Source organism: Fopius arisanus, unplaced genomic scaffold (genome assembly GCF_000806365.1).
Source record: "Fopius arisanus strain USDA-PBARC FA_bdor unplaced genomic scaffold, ASM80636v1 scaffold00001, whole genome shotgun sequence".
Lineage (NCBI taxonomy): Eukaryota > Metazoa > Arthropoda > Insecta > Hymenoptera > Braconidae > Fopius > Fopius arisanus.
In genome coordinates this window covers 1,217,388-1,235,590 of record NW_011887740.1, presented here as the reverse complement: position 1 = coordinate 1,235,590, position 18,203 = coordinate 1,217,388, and the positions used below count along the sequence as shown (strand labels likewise).

Sequence of the window (18,203 nt, the reverse complement as noted above, 5' to 3'; positions counted from 1 at the left end):
ATCGCGCGAATGATGAACAGGTTAGTGTCAAAAACAAACAAACAATCGATCTGAAATCAAGTGCAGAGCCAAACACATACCAAACCGACCCACCCCTCCGTCAACTGGTAAAATGAAGACCCGGTGCACCCCCCGACGACGATTTCACCCCCAAAGTACACGTGCATTTCGGCACGCGACGCATTCATCCCCTTGCCCCCTCCCCATTCACCCACTCGACCCCATGGAGCATCAAAATCCAAAGAAAGAGAGCGCGGGATCCAGCGAACCGCGGGAAAAAAGCAAGTGAAAAATCCCGAAATAGATATTTGAGCAAGTAACTATTAATAGTGGATGAGTGCGTGCCGCCATTGCCCCCCATCTCTCTCAAAATTTCTCTCTCTCTCTCTCACCGATTCCTCCATGCACCCACCTCCCACCACCCACTCAAAAGCATCCTTCCCTCTTTTATTCTCCTCCACCACCTCAAGGTACTGCCAGCCCTTGGGAGGGGGAAGCCCCGAGGTTTCTCAGATGTTCCTCCCTTCGTGGGGAAATATATAAAAAAAAAAAATGGAGGAGCCCTCCTCCCATCTCACCTCATCACCACTGAACACCCTCCGCATACTTTTTGCCCACTGCACGTTCGCCTTCCTCCTTTTATCCTCCCATCCTCCTGTCTCACTTTACCCACTGACGTTTTCCCCTGAAACCGATGCACGTGCCGTGTGCAAAGCCACGGTATGACTAGGACGAGCTCGGGGCGTCAAGAGCCATTCGAATCCAGTATTAGTGCGGTGCAGAGTGTAACAAGGTGCTTCTCTATCCCGATAGATTTTATTTTCAACAATCATCATATCGTTATCAATTATCCAATATACCAAGTGGTGAGTACACGAGTTCATTCATTCGCATAATCGCGGGGGATCGATATTCGAACGATGATAAATCGAAAATGAGGCGGAAAATTATTGGCGGATGATAATGCAATTGATGATAGTTCAAAAATTCTTCCGGTATCATTCCTCCGACGTTCTTTCGACGTTCTTCCGACGTTCTTCCGACGTTCCTTCGACGTTCCTCCGGCGTGACGAGTGCTTCACCACGATTTTCGTTGCATCGGTCCCGTCGGAAAATGCGGGAAACTCTTTGAATTTGATTTTACCATTCGGTATCACCACCTGAATTCGCGGGGAGGTGGGGTGGATGGGGTTGATGAGACAAATGGCGGTGGTGTCGTCTGGGAAACTGGAGGGCATCAGGGAAAGGGAGAGCTCCGGAAGATGAAGATGCTGCTGGGGACATGGAGGGAGGAAAATTGTGCGCCCGCGCGGTTACGAGGACGTACCTTCCCTAATACGGCGACTCGCTCGGGCTACGCCTCCCAACCTGCAACCGATATAGAATCGTTACCTCTCGCGCTATTTTTTTTTTTTTTATTTTCTTCTTTTTTTCTCGGAGGAGAGGTTTCACGGGGACTACTTTTGCCGCCGGGGGTGACTCGCGGGGAATAGATTTCCGTGGCGGAAGGCCGGTGGGACACGGGATGCGAAAATAGATGGGAACCGCTGACAGCGAGCCAATTTTTTTCCCTTGATTGTTTACGTTAACATTGCTAATTGTCTTCTTTTTATACTCTGGAGAGTTGAGGGGAGATATTATTGTATAATGCGGGGAATTTATTTATTTCTGGAGGTCCGGTGGTGGGAGATTGGATAATATGGGGAAGGCTCTCTGAAATAGAATACCATTATAGATATTTTGGTTTTGGTTGGCGCCGAAAATGAAAATTCCGGTGGTGGCGGGAATATGGGGGAGGGACGTGATTTTTGAAACATTTTTTTATTCTAATGGAAGTGCACTGAGGCTGTAGATTTTTTTCGGAATTGAAATAGATCTTCTTCATGAGAATTATCATTCCTCCGATTTGCTAGATAAATATAAAGAAAAAATTTTTTTTTTGTTATTAACTTTTTTGTAGATTTTTTACAAAAATTGCCCTACCTTTTTTCGTTTTGAAAATATTTCCGAAAAAATCATTCAAGACATGAGTCGTATCTGTTATCATGTGTTACCAGTCTGTTACTCAATTTTTGCATTTTTTTTTTAAATGTCATTTTTCTAAGATAACTTTGTAGTATACAAAAAAGTTAAATTAAACATTCAAATGAGATTTCGTTCATTTGTCGATATTTTTTTTCGTCCGGATAATTGGGAGGTAATCCATGGAATAAATAAGAATATATTCATTGAACATATTCCGTTACCAGTGTAATTTTACTGTCAATTTTAAAAGCGCATTTTCCCCAATTTTAATTGGCAAATTAAACAAGTTAATTGGATACTCGTGGGGATCGAGCGCGGGTTTTTCGCCATTTGCATGTAAAAAAGAACTCATTAGGATAATTAATGGTAAAGAGTCCCGGGAGTGTCTATCTGCGAGAATCTCATTATTTGGAAGAATGTGGGAGATGAATTATAAGAATTATCATTAAGATGTTAGTGTAACGAGCGATTATCGCGTCTCTCAGCTGTTCCCATTTGCTATACATAGACTGAGAGTCATTAGTTATACGACGGCTAATCGCATCCCAATTACGGAAATAGAATGGGCGCGTAATCGGGCAATTACCCGTCACTCGGGAAATTCGGCTATTAATTTATATTTTTTTATGATTTCTCACCGAATTATTGTGACATCTGTTTTACTTTCATTGCAGTATAAACGAATATGCCTTTCAAGCCAGTAGAGCACCCAAAATGCCCCAAATGCGGCAAGTCAGTTTATGCCGCTGAAGAACGTGTCGCTGGAGGACTCAAGTGGCACAAAATGTGCTTCAAGTGTGGTACGCCATTCATTTTTATTGCAAGAATCATTAGAATAGTTAACCGACCCACATGAAAAATATCTGGAGATCGACGTAACTCGTCGCCATTTTTGATTCAGTAGCAAAGAGACAAATCTCTCAAATAAACTCTAGCACGGAAACTACCATCTAGTGAGAAATTTCATGCCCAGTGAATGCTTCTCATATCGACATGAAATTTTTACATTAATTATCATAAAATTCACTCGACCAGCAACAGTATTTGTGAATAAAATTTTATTCGGATGCAGGTCTTTAAATCCAGATCTCGAAAGTTCGTCATTGAAAAATATTACGGGCTTTTTAATTCACTGTGAATCGTTTTAATTATTCACTAATGAAGTATTGAATTATCTCGGTAATGGAGAGAACCTGAAGGATCATCAAATGTTTTCATAAAAAATTTATACAGCTCTCCGATTATTGTCCGATCGGAATACTGGAATGATCATCTCGTGTTTCGAGATCTCTAATAAATTGTTAATTAAGTTTCGGCAGAGATACTTTCAATTTTCTTCATCACTTTATAAACACCTCGACAGTTTCAATCAATCAATTATGAGTTTCAAATGAAATTAACAGACCCAAAAATACATTGAAGATTACAATTGGAAGTCATAATATGCATTCAATATCCGGTTATAATTTAATAAAAAAAAATTTCATGAGAAGAATAAAAAAATTCAGTACTTTGCGGTGCCGCGAAGAGTACTTTCTGACAAGTGCGGTAACAACCCTCGTCTTCAGCGGAGTCTGCAATCCTCACACTTATCATTTGTAATCATTGAACAATATACCAATTTTGTTGTATTATATATTTATAAAAAACTAATGAACATTGCAGGACTGTGCAGCAAGCTTCTCGACTCAACAAACTGCTCTGAGCACGAGGGGGAGCTGTTCTGCAAAGTCTGCCACGCCCGGAAATTCGGCCCCAAGGGTTATGGTTTTGGTGGAGGTGCAGGCTGCCTGTCCATGGACCAGGGCGAGCACCTGCAGAGAGAGTGAGTGCCGCAAGGATGTCGCACCCGTTGCGTACCCCCTCACCTACCCCCAACCCACCCCTACCTATTGTTTAAAAAATATATATCTTCCGACGTACAGCCAAAATTGTCCCCTGTAAATACCCTCGTCGCGATACACCGAAAAAAAAAGAGCCATGCATTCAATATCCACTACATTATAAGTGTTTAATGAATTAAACCAAAATTTCTAAAAACCAAATATAAATTTTGAAAATCACAATGAATCCAAATGACGTGAGTTTACGCCGAGCGACGGAGTCCGAGAGATGTCCCCAACCCGTCATTGTTAAACAAGAAGATAAAAACATCATCACTATTTATTTAATTGCACTCATTAATCTATTAAATTCGTTATTAATTTATTCAATTTCGATCGGCATCCCTTGATCGGTTGTAAACTCGATCACGACGAGCATCTCACACTCTCCCGATTCCCGATTATCTTAATTAATTATTAATTGAATGATGACAATGAGAAATGGAAAATTCATTATTTGAACTAACAGCGGAGAACAGAACAACAATCTTTAGAAATTCGTTGGTAAATTTTCCTGTCCTCTCATCACCTCCCCATCACCTCCCCATCACCTCCCCTCATGCCCCTCTACCCCATCCCCTTTTTCCCCACTTGTTTGCTGTCTCCTCGTCCTCAGAGCGCTCGTCACGTGGGACGAGTGAGTGCAAATTAACGAAAGCCCAAAAACAATAATCAAAAAAATAAGAAAAAACGTGAAAAGTAATTTAATTGTGATGAATCTAGTCGGGTGCTAGCCTGTTTAATTGTTTCGTTTTATCTTAATTCTTGTGCACTTTTTGTAGAACAAATCGTATTCACTGTATTACCACACCCCCCCATCCCACCCCCATGCAACAATCTCTCTTTTACCCATTGTACGAATAATTTTCCCCCACGTCTCCACGAGTTTCAATTTGTACTACTGTCTCTGTCTCTATCTCTCTATTCTCCTCTTCCTCCGCCACTTCTCATGAACGGAAAAAAATTATGAAATTAATTAATGAAAAATGGGAATAGATATTTTACACAAACACAATGAAAAGCAGAAAAAAAAAAATCCCCAACGAAACAGTTTTAGTTTTTAGGATCATTTGTACCAGCTGTATTAAGTACAACATTAAAAAAGAAAATTATGCATAAAATTACTCAACTTGAAAAACAATTTATTACAATACGATTATTTCGGTTGATTAATTAATAACACTGATTGATGCGTCATTCGATGGGATAACTAGTCTCGTTGATGCTTCTCTCGACTATTTTCGCCGGATGAAAGATTTTTTTTTCTTTCACGAGAGAGATCCTCGCAATTGCTGTTTTTTTTTTCTCATTCTGAGTTTATCCATCCGGGGATGGAAATAAGTAAACAATGAATGAATGTAAAAAAAAAATTGCCGTCACCCGCCCCCGCCAGCCCCGCCGAGTTCGAACCACCAGAGGCCCATTGATAAATCCGAATCACACCCACACACACGCATTCGTGATTATAATGGTGAGCACCGAGAATAATAATAGCAAATTCCGCGTGAAATTAAAGCTTACCCGCGTATAAATTATCCTGCACGGCCTTTTATTTTCTATTCAACAACGAAACAGAAAATCTATCTCTATCTCTCTATCTCTTTTCTCAATTTATCCGATTTTTCATGTGGAAGGAACAGTACAGAATTTAACAACAATTTTATAAAAATCGTTGTGCAATCGTGAGAATTCTATTAGTTTTCTCCCAATAGACCAGCTTTTTCCGCGAATTTCGAGTTGTCCTGGGGATTCAAGAGAATTTTAAAATTCATTGAAAGTTGAAGAATTTATTTTCAATGGGATTATCAAACGGTAATTTCCTCTTTCCACTGATTTTCTCATTAAGTTATCAATTTTCGATGAAAAAATTCCCGGGAATTTCAGTTCCCAAAAAATAATCATTTGATGATTATTTTATCCCATTGATGATTTACTGAAAAATTCAAAGGAAAAACTAATAGAAGACTCGATGGAATTCCCCAGCGAAATAATATTGGTATCGAGATAAATAAAAAAAAATGGAAATCAATGATATATCAGAAAACTTCCCATGAAAAAACATTCTGGCAAACCTTCTTTGATGACTTAACCCGACTAATCACTTGTTTTAATCCAACTAACAACCGGTGTTATAACGGACCCAACCAAGCCGGTCCAGCCCGCAAGCCTCGCCTCGCTCGAAATAAATAAATAAATAAATAATTGTCAAATGATCTCAACTGAACTGAATGACATTGATTGTTCTCTCAATCTTCATGAACGTTTCATGTCTCCATCTCGATCTGCCTGATCTTCATTCATCACCAGCTTATTAGTAGTAGACCCGAGGGTTTATTCGTTGTCATGAAATCATGACATGACACAATGACTGCTGATTTCATGGGATTTCAGAGTGATTTCAAGTGATACCTTGGGATATTTTATTTCAAATGACTTCACATGATCTTCCAACTGATTTCATATGATATCAATTCAGAGTGACACAGTGATTTCACCCATGAATAGCCCATCGAGCTGTTGAGTGTCCGCTTCATGTACCTCAATTGAAAAAAAAATGTATAAAGATGAAAAAAAAAAAATTGTTGAATCATTGTCATGTGCTTCTCGGCTGTTCTCTCGGGGCTCGGCGGAAGCGACTCGCGTGGTCGGGGTTAAACTAACAATAGCTAACCCAATATTCGCCTAACACAGATTATATTCGCGAATTCAAACTGAGTCACTTGTGACCGAGAATCCTGCCACCATTCGATTATCATCACCTCTCAAATATTTTTTTGACTCCATGCCTCCGACTGGATCAAACCCCCAATTAAATTTCAATTATGATGACAACTATACAATTAAAAATATCATGTCTTTATCGCCACATCTGCAAGATTTACGGTCACAATTTGTCCCTATCTCCTCTGCCATTCTCTACTTCGACATCACGTTCCAACATTTTTTTCAATCTCATCTCCAACTTTTATTTTTCTCAATGTCTCCGATTTGTTGTTTATTTTTATTTGTCGCAACGCTGCTTCTATTCTCAATCTCTATCTCTGTCAGATAGCGATAAGGCTATAATTATAGACCACAAAATGCTTAAATTTTATCTAATTTTGTTATTTTTATTTATTGAGTGATTGATCTTTATATTGTGCAAGTAGTGAAGTGATTCATCGAGATGAGTCGAAGCTTAAGGTGCCATTTTTAGGTAATTGAATTTCCATCGAGAAAAAACTTGTCGAGATAAATCGATTATTAAGGAAAATCATTGAATTTGGAACACCTCGACTCATCTCGTTATCACAATTTCCTACTGAGGTATACATTTGTAATCGAGTAATTTAATTTTTAGTGGAGAATATAGAGGAACCAACGCCGTTATGGAGCCCCGTGCAATCGCCAAAGCACCCGAGGGCGAGGGTTGCCCCAGATGCGGTGGATACGTCTACGCCGCGGAGCAAATGCTTGCGAGAGGCAGAGTAAGTATCCAAAAAGAAAAAAAAAATTCACTGAGAGTCAGAACTATTATTCACAAAGAATATTTACTTGACGTAAACAAATACTCTTCTCTACTATAATATATTTCATCAATAGGCTGTTAGAAATTTTCATTATCTCACTCAGTTGTAAAACTCTACCCGCGGCCTCAATGGCAAAAAATATTGTGCGTCAGTTGGTCGAAAGTAATTTTTTCTCTCAGTGCATCTGACCCAAAAATAACGCGATTCCATTTCTGGTTGAAAGTCAAGAACAACGCGAAACCTCGGATTATGAAAAAAAGATGTCGTAATCCCAGCTCAAGGAATTTCGTTATTTTCGAGAGTATCAGAAATAATTTTGATGGAAAATTTTCATACGTGCAATGACTTTGAGTAGTCGTTGGGTGTTGGCCCGAGAAATGGACTCGAATCTTTGGCATCAATTGCCAAAAAATATCGGGAGATCGTCGATGTAATAACGAGGGGTACGTGAGTCACTTTGGAAAATATAAATTCAAGCCAAGAAAAAGAGATCTTGATGGCCAAGCCTAATTGCCTGGGTAATTCCATCCACTGCCAGTTTCAATGAATGATTATTCCGTTGACAAAAACAATCAGAAGTGGTATCACATAAAAATAGAATGAATGACGACTCTTGAGTACATCCGAAAAAATTCTATATTCTTTCACTCAATTCCGGGCATTTCATCCAAAATTCTGTAAAAAATTTTATTTATTCTCCCCTAATCCATCAGTTGATTCTGAATTCTCTTTCTATCAATTAATTCCAGTTATTCCAGAAAATAGTTTAAAATTGTTTGATAATGAATAATTTATAATTTCACACGTGCAAGTAAATACCAAGAAAATTCAGGCGATTCAAACGCCCAGAGAATAATCTTCGATAGATAATTCGCATATTATTGAATAATCACCCGACAAACGCACAGTGATTGATAAATTAATGAATATTAAGGTTAAACCCCGTATTTCCCACATACATTATGTCTCGTGAATTCTTATGACCAGGGCTGGCATAAGGCATGCTTCAAGTGCAAAATGTGTGGCCGGAGTCTGGACTCAACGCTCCATTGCGATGGTCCTGATGGCGATGTATACTGCCGAGGTATCATTTCGATGAGAGAAATCAATGAAAAAGAAAAAAATAATGAGCAGAGAAATAATGGAAAATAGCCCTTTGAGTTATCTTTTCTTCGTCACCATTGACAATCTCACGATTCATTACCCCGTGTCACCCCCCGTTAATAATCAAATGGTTTGTCCCCCGATCAATGAATTCTCTGAAAACCGAGTTGACTTGTTCACCCCCGTCGATAGGACATCCACGTGACTAACATCTATTGAATAAAAATTGAAAAGCCAAAGAAAAAAAAAATAACGTACCAAATCCATCCTTTTTGTGTTCGTTGTGTAGCCGTGGCACAGGGAATGCTTTAAATGTGGCTTCTGCTCCAAGAGATTAGACTCCGTCAACTGCTGCGAGGGTCCGGACAAGGATATTTACTGCAAAGGTAAAACAACACATGATTGTCAACAAATCCCAACAAGGTACGACACGCATCCCAGAAATTCACCAAGTTCATTGATCCACCTTTCCATTTTTCATTAAAACATCGCCAATATCGAGTCACCTCCGAAATATCATCAACGAAAATACGACTATCGGATTGGAATTCTGCCCATCGGCAAGAGTGCAACGAGAATATCCCAGGGTCCGAAGATAGAGCAATTGAAACACCCGGGAATCTCTCTCTTCACGCTCTTCGTCGTGTAATTCAATAGAATCCCAAGAATGATTGAATTTTTGATTAGTCCGTTAATCGTCGTTAGACCGCAAAATTTTCCCTAAAAATCATTCCCCGTGTAATCTTAGATACACTAATCAAGTTAGACCTTCATCCACGCAATTATGACTCGTCCACTTTCACAATTTCACTCGGTTCTCATGCAGCTAGACAAGTGAGTTCATGAAAATTTCACAGTGCAATCATTTTTACCTCCATTTATAATCCCCCGAGTCATTTATCACCCCAAAAATGTCCGATGTATTCTCACCGCGGATGATTAAAAACCAAACCGTCAAATGGGGGGTGATAAAAAAAAATGGCGTGTCGTAGCTTGATTTATAATCATGGTAGAGGGGTAAAAAAATACACAGCAATGAACGGAATACGCATTAACTCATGTTCTCCCCAGTCTGCTATGCCAAGAAGTTTGGACCAAAGGGTTATGGATATGGTCAGGGTGGTGGTGCCCTGCAGAGTGACTGCTACGCCAATGGGTGGGTTCTCCCATTACTATTACATTATGGAGTAATAACTAATCATTACTTCTTCTACTGTCTATCCTCCTTTTACGAGATCATGCGCCAGTATCTGTCTAACGTGACAAAGAAACACTCAAGGGCACACGAGAATTCCTGTCTCGGCTTACTGTAATGCCTCAAAATTTTTTTTTTTTTTTTGGTATTTAAAAGTACTTGCGCTTATCTGCTTAACAGCTTGCTACCCGAAGCAATTCGGTCCGCGAGGCATTGGTCATGCTGGAATCATGTGGATCGGCCTGCAGAGCGACATTGAGGACAACGGGTACGACGGCCCTTTTATTGGCCTTCAATCGTTTCCTTTTATGTATCCTAAAGTGTTGGTCTCATCAGTCGGGAGAAAATACAGGGAACACTTTAGCGGGGCCGGGAAAACACTATAAAAATAAGGGTAGTTAGCAGTATATAGGGTAGTATATATATAAAGGGTCGCATATAGTCGAATTCTCGGAATTCGCTTCCCCCACAGCCCCAGGTACGCGACTTCAACGGGAACTTCTACTGTCTTCTTGAGTTTGACACACGATTGATTGTAAAAAAAAAATTATTGAATCTTTCGCAGCGAAAATAATCATTAAAAATATACAAAAAGAATAAGTCACATGTCCGGAGTAGGGATCGTGCCTGGAAATAATTGAGAGGGAGAAAATAATAAATAATAATTTATATTCTTTTTTACCATTGAGAGATTTAATTTTGCCATCTTATGACGGGAATCATATCTTAAGTCGTCGATAGACAAACTACTCTGCACAGCAGCTTTATGCAACAGCAACCCCTAGGCATTCCCAATCCTTCTGGTGTCGCTGTTCACCCTCTCCTGTGCTCCTAAAATTTTTAAAGTATCGCAAATTATCCGACCTGTAAATAATAAAAAAAATATTCGAGTCACTTCCCAGTTTCCATCCTGCATGGTCTTGATTTTTCGCCCGATATTTCGAGATTTATTTGCTCCTTTCAAATTCTTCGTACATTACTCAATTGATTTCTTGAATATTCGAGTAATTCTGGATTACCATTTATCTGAAAATTAAATTATTCATTAGACTATCAATAATCGTTCACCACGAAAACCAGGAGTTTCTCGAGTGTTCAAGAAATAGAATAAGATATTTAATAAACGTCCTAAATAAAAATTGAATTGAAACTCACATTATTCAAAATTCATATGACATTGTGTCTGAAATTTAATGAAATTGTTAACAGTGTTAAAAAATGATAGTTGTAGTTTAGACTTGAGTTGTTTGTGTTGTTGAGTGTGTACTAATGAGCCTGGCTCATTGACACCGAGTAACAGAAAATTATTCCCAAAATAGCGATGCAGCTCCAAAAACAACGGTGATCGATACGGCAGCCATTCAAGCACCCCCTGGGAAGGGTTGTCCACGCTGCGGTGGAGTTGTCTTCGCTGCTGAACAAGTACTGGCTAAAGGCCGAGAATGGCACAGAAAGTGCTTCAAGTGTCACGATTGCACCAAGACACTAGACTCTATCATTGCATGCGACGGACCCGACAAGGACGTCTACTGCAAGACCTGCTATGGAAAGAGATGGGGTCCACATGGTTATGGATTTGCCTGCGGCTCTGGATTCCTCCAGACCGATGGACTCACGTAAGATATATCCCCCGATTTAATTTTAAAGCAGTAGCTCCATTACTCAAAGTATTTCCAGAAATTTCCTCGCAGCTTTCATTACATTAATTGAATCGAGAAATGCCCTTTGGTGATGTGATTCATACAATTAAATAATGAGAAGAATCGTTTCGCAGGGAAGACCAAATCTCGTCATCAAGGCCCTTCTATAATCCCGATACGACATCAATCAAGGCACCAGCTGGACAAGGCTGTCCCCGCTGCGGTGGAATGGTCTTCGCAGCTGAGCAACAGCTCGCCAAAGGCACAATGTGGCACAAAAAGTGTTTCAATTGCGCTGAATGCCATCGCCCACTTGATTCAATGCTAGCCTGCGATGGGCCTGACAAGGAAATCCACTGTCGTGCCTGCTATGGAAAGCTCTTTGGGCCCAAAGGTTTTGGCTTTGGTCACACTCCTACTCTTGTCTCCACCGACAGCGAGCATGCACCGTCCTAGTAAGTACCGCTTTAATTAGATAAAAAATATATAAATAAAAATTCACACCGTATCAAAATTTGTATCAAAAGTGTTGTGTTTCATTTAATAGAATGACTCGTTTGATGAAAAAATGTTGTCAAAAAGATACTCGAATTATTTTTAGTATCTTTTCAAAGTGCTAGTGGCTTTTGATACGCGGTATGGATTTATCTCCGACGTAAATAAAATCAGTTGCAGTATTTTTTACTTCCACAGCATTGATTCTAAACCCCAAGTTGGGGCAAGAAGTGCAGACGGCCATGGCTGTGCCCGTTGCGGTTATCCAGTGTACGCTGCCGAGCAGATGATCTCGAAGGATCGATTATGGCACAAACGTTGCTTCAGCTGTGGCTCGTGCCATCGTTCCCTGGACTCGACGAATCTGAATGATGCACCCGACGGTGATATCTACTGTCGTGGCTGTTACGGCAGAAACTTTGGTCCACGTGGAGTTGGCTTTGGCCTTGGCGCCGGCACCTTATCGATGGCCTAGATTAATCCCACAGTTAAAATTATCCCCTCTAGCTCCTAACCCACACCCAACCCTTTAATTTCCATTGCCCTCTACCTCCGTTTTGTTTCTTGAGTTTGAGTGAAAGAATCTACCACGTGGGACGTAGGCATCGATGAACGATGAAAATTCGTTGAATGAACTCGCTGTGCACTGTGGATTCGAGAGCGAGACGAATTTAATGCGAATCGATTTAAGGAAAAACCAATAACGTAAAGATATCATCTTAAGTTATCATATGAATGTCATTATCTTTTATCAATTAAGATTTAATTTACGAAATGAACATACAGGTGAAATGATTCTGGCGAAGTGGGAAGACTATTTTTTCTCACTGCGACAGATTTATTTCAACTTGAATAAGAAGCACGAACGAAACGCCTGAATGAAGGAGGTAACGATCACTTTATTTTTTACAACTGTCAATAAACACACTGGTCATCTCATCTGAGTCAACGAGCTGTCCACAATGTTTCTTGCTCTATTGTCAGGCTCGGAGTTTCTTCGATAACACCTGGCAGAGCATTGTTGCTTCTCGTCCGGATGCTGACACCAACGAATTATCAATAATTACGCTCCATTGTCATCACGGAGGGGCGATAATCGTGTAACAACGACAACGATAGATTATTTTCAATAAATATCATTAAAAACAAAAGTAATGGGTTCTTTCTCCATTGGAATCATTTGAAGTAATGGTGTAAAACACTGATTTCATATATTTATAGCAACAACTGTACAAGATCCCTTTTTCCAGTCACACATAATGGTATAATAATGAAATTCAATCTTAATTGGTAAGTGCGAAGACAAGTTACGCATTTGGCGTTGTTTAAAATACATCTGAGGACTGCACTGGGCATCTTCAATCCTCTACATCCCATTTTATGAGGACGTTGCTTTTTGCATCGATGCATCACAAATTATAAATCACGTCAACCTCTTCACCCTGTTAATCCAAACGTGGTATCGCTTCTTTTCTCACAAATTATGTGTAACATTTCTTCAGGAGTATCCCCTACTGGAATTCGACTGCACATTTCGTACGATTCAAAGCACGTCGATAGATCTATTTACACGAGAATTGGACGTACATCGTTTTTTTTTATATATAACATCTTTGCAGAGGAGAACATTTTCTTGAAATTTTCTTGAATTGAAGGTGATCACGGCATCCTGAAAGAACCGAGAAGATTTTAATCGATTTGCAATGTCATTTCTTCTTCAACGAGGAGTACATCTGTCTTTCGGAGGTGAAATGAAAATCAACAGGTGCGGAAATAATTTCATTTCAATTTGTTTGCTGTGGATTTTTCATCTGCATATTCTGGTTCGAGAAAATGTTAGCCTCTGTATTTTGGAAGGATTTTTTTTAGTAGAGATTTGCAGTTTTTAGTGGGTCTAAGAGATAAGGGGGTAAAGTAGTTGTGAATGGTCGAGGACTGCAGGTTCCCCAGGCCCCTCCACCACCCCCCGCTGTGGTGACATTGATGGTACCACGGGCATTTGGTGAATGTCCATCGTGATTATCATTGGTGTGTTTGATGGAGACTAGATTCACATTAGCGAGGGACTTGATGTCGCTGGACGGTAGGTGATTGTTGGAGGGATCTGGTGGTGTACCCGGACTTCTCGGGGATCTTCCCTCGGTTTTCACACTACCGGAGACTGGACTCGATGCACCACTGTCAACACCAACCCCTGAACTCTGACCTGTGGTCTTCTGCTGCGCCAGACGCTCCTGCTTTCGAAATTTCGCTCGACGATTCTGGAACCACACCTGCGGAGCAGAAATCACTCGTCAGGGGCTTTCCATAATTCATCAGGTTTATTAATGGGAGAATTAAGTATAACTTCGAGTGAATGGCTTCGTGATTGAAAATTGCATGAATTTTAACTCCCTCTTTGGTTACACGACTCTCAATGGAGGTGGACTGAGCTCCTCGTTCGTCATTCCGTTTAATGAAAATTATCGACAACCGTCTATCATTCCGAAGCATTCACAATCCGATTATAATCAGAGTCGAGAGAATAACCGATACGACGTATTTTCATCTTGCTCGACTCATTAATTTCTATGTAATCGGGAATTTCGGGCTGCAAAGTAACCACACGATTACTTCCAATCAGTAGAATATCTTTTATCGAGCTGCTCATTCAATTTTTACTTCAATTATAATTTTTCCGAGTTTAATAAAAACTAAAATTTGCTCACCGGTTATAATTAGTAATCCTGGATTCAAAAATTTGAAAGTTCAATTTATTAAATTATAATGATACGACGGCAGAAGAAATCTGAAAATAAACTCTGCACTCAATGATACCATAAATTTCGAAGGCTTCGAGCTGGCAACAGGATAATTTTGTACCGAGGGTAGAATATTTTTCATCGACTGTTGTTTTTTTTAATTCGAATCGTTTATTTACCAAACAAGGAAGCGAAGAGGATTTGCGATGATGTCGGATGGAAAAAAAATTATAAAAAAAAAAGCAGGGGTCGAGGCGGCAGTTCACTCGGCCGGAACGAGAGAAGCTGGACTCGTAATTGGCTCTAGTTGGCAAATGAAATATTTAACAAATAAAACAAACGAAACGTCGGTGACCTGCATGTTAAAGTAGCGGATTTATTTGCTCATAGCGTTTGTCCGAGCGGACAGGGGGTGGAGGGTGAATTCTCCTTCTGCGAATGAGGAAGAGAGAGAGGGTGGAGTGGGTGGACCGAAAGGGGTGGCTAGCGTCGATTTTCCGAGGGGTGCAAGGTGTACGGGGGAGGCTGGGACACCATGACGAACGTGATTGCCCTTTCCGGACGGCAAACACAGCTATTGGATTTTTATCAGCTACGCTGGATATGCCCGGGGAACAAACGGGAATTAGCGACATCAGGTCCACTTGCATTTTTTACTCCATCAGGAGACTGATAGGAGTCTTAAGGATGTTCTACACTCTTTCCCCCAAAATTCACATTCAATTTCATCCTTCTTTTTCATGCTGAAAAAAAATAGGGGTTCAGAATTATTCACCAATGGAAAAATATCGTGGACAAAAGGCCCAATCTATTTTTTTTTTCAAAATATTGATTGATTGAGATTGGCATACGATTACCCAGATATCTTTAATACGATTCGGCATTTGAATGAGATGTGTGCGAATAATTGAATGATTAAGGTGAAAGTCAAACAGAGCCATGTGCGTGGCTCTTGGTAATCCAGATTCCAAAATGCATGATATTAAGTAGAACGTTGAATTGAGGGTATGATTTCATGAAGAGGCCAATAAAAACATTGTCCCCAGGATTGAGTTCGAGCTCACCGCACAAAAAATACCAAAGAAAGATGAACATGTGCCGATGTTTGATCGCACCACTGGTGTTAATGTTGAACAAATACACTCGGGTTAAATAAAATGTAACAAGGCGTCGAATCGAGGGTTAGTCGGGGGTTGAGGTGAGGGGTGACAGATGTCCCCTCGCCGAATGGATAAATATTTAATGGACGTTGTATAAGCCACTGGTACGACTCAATACGTCCCAACACTGACTAGTCACCAGACCAACCCTCGGTGGTTCGACATCCCAACAAAACAAACCCCCTCTCGAGCATCTGCACCCCCTGGACCACCCCATACCACCCACTGCACTGTTACAGTGCTTGCACTTTGCACAGGTTATTCAACATTGGTATGCCATTCTCGATCCTCACCTCCGGGCTTTTCCAATTCCATTGGGCTTATCCAATGATTTTCCACGGATTTCATGTGTGGGGAGGCTCAAACCTCCGATTTCTTCTCATTTCGCTCACGCCCGGGACTTTGTCAGGATTTTAGCCATTTCCACCGAAAGAGTCAACTCATGTAAAAAAAATCATAAAAAAAAAAATTCAACACAAATTGCAAATGAGTAATTCCAGATCGGATCTGGTTCTCGTTACACCATATTCACCACTTAAATCAGTAATTATCTCTTTGATTCAATTGACGATAAAATTTGACTCGCTGAAACTCAACTAGAAGAAAGTCAATCAATGGCAAAATCGGTGATTAAATTCATCACGTAGAATCGCTCAAGTTCATCCACCAGCCAAACATCCAATTCCATGATAATAAAATTGGTATAAGATTCCCAGAAAGTTGCATGGAATCGTTGAGAGGATGTACCCACGACCCTCGAAAAGTAATTCCCTAATTAAAAGGCTCCGAGAGAAGATAAAAGATGCTCTTTTTCTCTGCACGTCTCCTCGGCAATTGAATTAAGCCAACATATATTCCGTACGGCAAAGTAGGAACAATCACAAGTGCCAGGAGGGGGTGCAGGACGAGTGATGTCTCCTGGAGTGTCTGGGCTGGTTTGAAAATATCCAGCGAGGCCAGAAAGATTCAGCCGCCACACAACTTGCAACTACCAAAGTCAAATGGTATATAAAACACATACATTGGGTTAAAATGTGTATTCACGCGGGTTGAATGAGAAAGAGAGATGGTACATTGGTGTTGCCACGCTGATCCTCGGCAGGACAGTTTTTAATCACTGTAAGTGGATCTACATGGAGCTCGCAATTACCCCGGGCACATTCGCTAGCACGACCCCCTTGTGTATCAGCCACCCCCGTTACCAACCAGAAACGAATGCTTTCCCCATTTTCCCCCCCGTATAACCCACTACCACGTACAATTCCCCCCGCATCTCCCCCCATCCCCCCCCCCCATTCCACCCATATACCTCCCTCTACACCCCGCGCTTCATCATTCCTCTCGGTCCCTTCATCCCCGTTCCACCTCATTTTTTTTTCCACTCTTTTCCCTCTTTTCGTTCTTCTCTCACGTCCTCAGACACAGTTTTATTATTCCCGCCCGGAGAGCATCCCCGAGGACCGGGAAAAACAAACGTGTGCTCATTTTTTTCACTCTGATCTTTTACTTTGTTACGGCGTTTTCTTGCATGAAAATTATTTCTTTATTGCTGATGGCAGGATAAAGCGCCAGTGCAGGGGGTTAATGTTTTATTGTGAGATTGACGGGAATTTTTTGGGGGTTGGGGTGAAATACTGTGAGATATGACTTTTACCGAATTTAATTAACAGTTTTGGGGATTGATTAATTAGTTTGAGTGTTACTTTTTTTATTTTTACACGTGAAAATTTTATTTCACTTTGGCTATTTTCAATTTTTTTTTATTCAATCGCCGATGGAATAACTGAGAAGAATTGGATACGAAAATTGATTCGATTTTTTTTTAAATGAGGAAATGATTTATTTATTGTTAATGTTTAATCGTGAGATTGACGATAATTATTGGTAATTGAGGGAGAAATAGGACGTAGATGTCACTTTTATCGAGTGAATTAATAATTTTCTTGAATGAACAGTATTTTAAATGAGAACTGAATTTTTTATCGTCGAATTTCTGCATGAGAAATTAATCGATACGAGTTATTCACTGCGAGTGGGAGTTCAATGACTGAGAGTCATTGAGTATCTACCTGTTACTGTAAAAAATTTGTAAGACAGTTATTACATTAATTACGAAATTATTGCGAATCGAATTTGGAATTAATCAACTTCTCGAGCTTATCCACCGATTAAATTCATCATTTTCCTACCCGATTCTCCTTCAATGTTAATTTATTAGATTAATATGTAATCTTATATCAATCACCGAAAGCCCTTAAATCTTCTATCAACCTAATTATCAGAAATCAAATTGCCCCAATAAGCACCATCGGAAATCTAACGATAATTCAAAAGCAATCCCATTAAAAAAAAATCATGTAACGTTTTTTGGCAGCTTTTTTTGGCGCATAACTGAACTATGCATATCAAAATATATTTTTAAAAAAATGTATTTTTTTTATTAAAATTTTT

At 40.0% G+C, this 18,203-nt stretch overlaps 2 protein-coding genes across 4 annotated transcripts in view; one reads left to right on the top strand and one right to left on the bottom strand.

Moving 5' to 3' along the window:
* The first annotated feature begins 710 nt into the window (after nucleotides 1–710).
* Nucleotides 711–12,548, top strand: Mlp84B (Muscle LIM protein at 84B). Of its 3 annotated transcripts, none has more exons than XM_011309880.1 (9): nucleotides 711–866; nucleotides 2,700–2,825; nucleotides 3,691–3,850; nucleotides 7,249–7,375; nucleotides 8,405–8,501; nucleotides 9,897–9,984; nucleotides 11,036–11,332; nucleotides 11,491–11,811; nucleotides 12,050–12,548. In XM_011309880.1, exons 2-9 carry the CDS (start codon nucleotides 2,711–2,713, stop codon nucleotides 12,324–12,326), a joined length of 1,482 nt encoding a protein of 493 aa, XP_011308182.1. In that variant the 5' UTR covers nucleotides 711–866; nucleotides 2,700–2,710; the 3' UTR covers nucleotides 12,327–12,548. The 3 variants fall into 3 exon arrangements, with proteins under 3 accessions (XP_011308182.1, XP_011308266.1, XP_011308345.1); XM_011309964.1 differs by lacking the exons at nucleotides 8,405–8,501; nucleotides 9,897–9,984 and adding exons at nucleotides 8,811–8,907; nucleotides 9,593–9,677 and having other exon boundaries at nucleotides 714–866; XM_011310043.1 differs by lacking the exons at nucleotides 8,405–8,501; nucleotides 11,491–11,811; nucleotides 12,050–12,548 and adding an exon at nucleotides 8,811–8,944 and having other exon boundaries at nucleotides 727–866; nucleotides 11,036–11,122.
* The window catches only part of LOC105269685 (paired mesoderm homeobox protein 2A), a 16,240-nt gene continuing 10,455 nt past the window's right edge, over nucleotides 12,419–18,203 (bottom strand). The window contains exon 3 of the mRNA XM_011310169.1: nucleotides 12,419–14,124. Within this exon, the coding sequence (XP_011308471.1) occupies nucleotides 13,717–14,124 (408 nt within the window). The 3' untranslated portion in view covers nucleotides 12,419–13,716. The remainder of the gene's footprint in view (nucleotides 14,125–18,203) is intronic.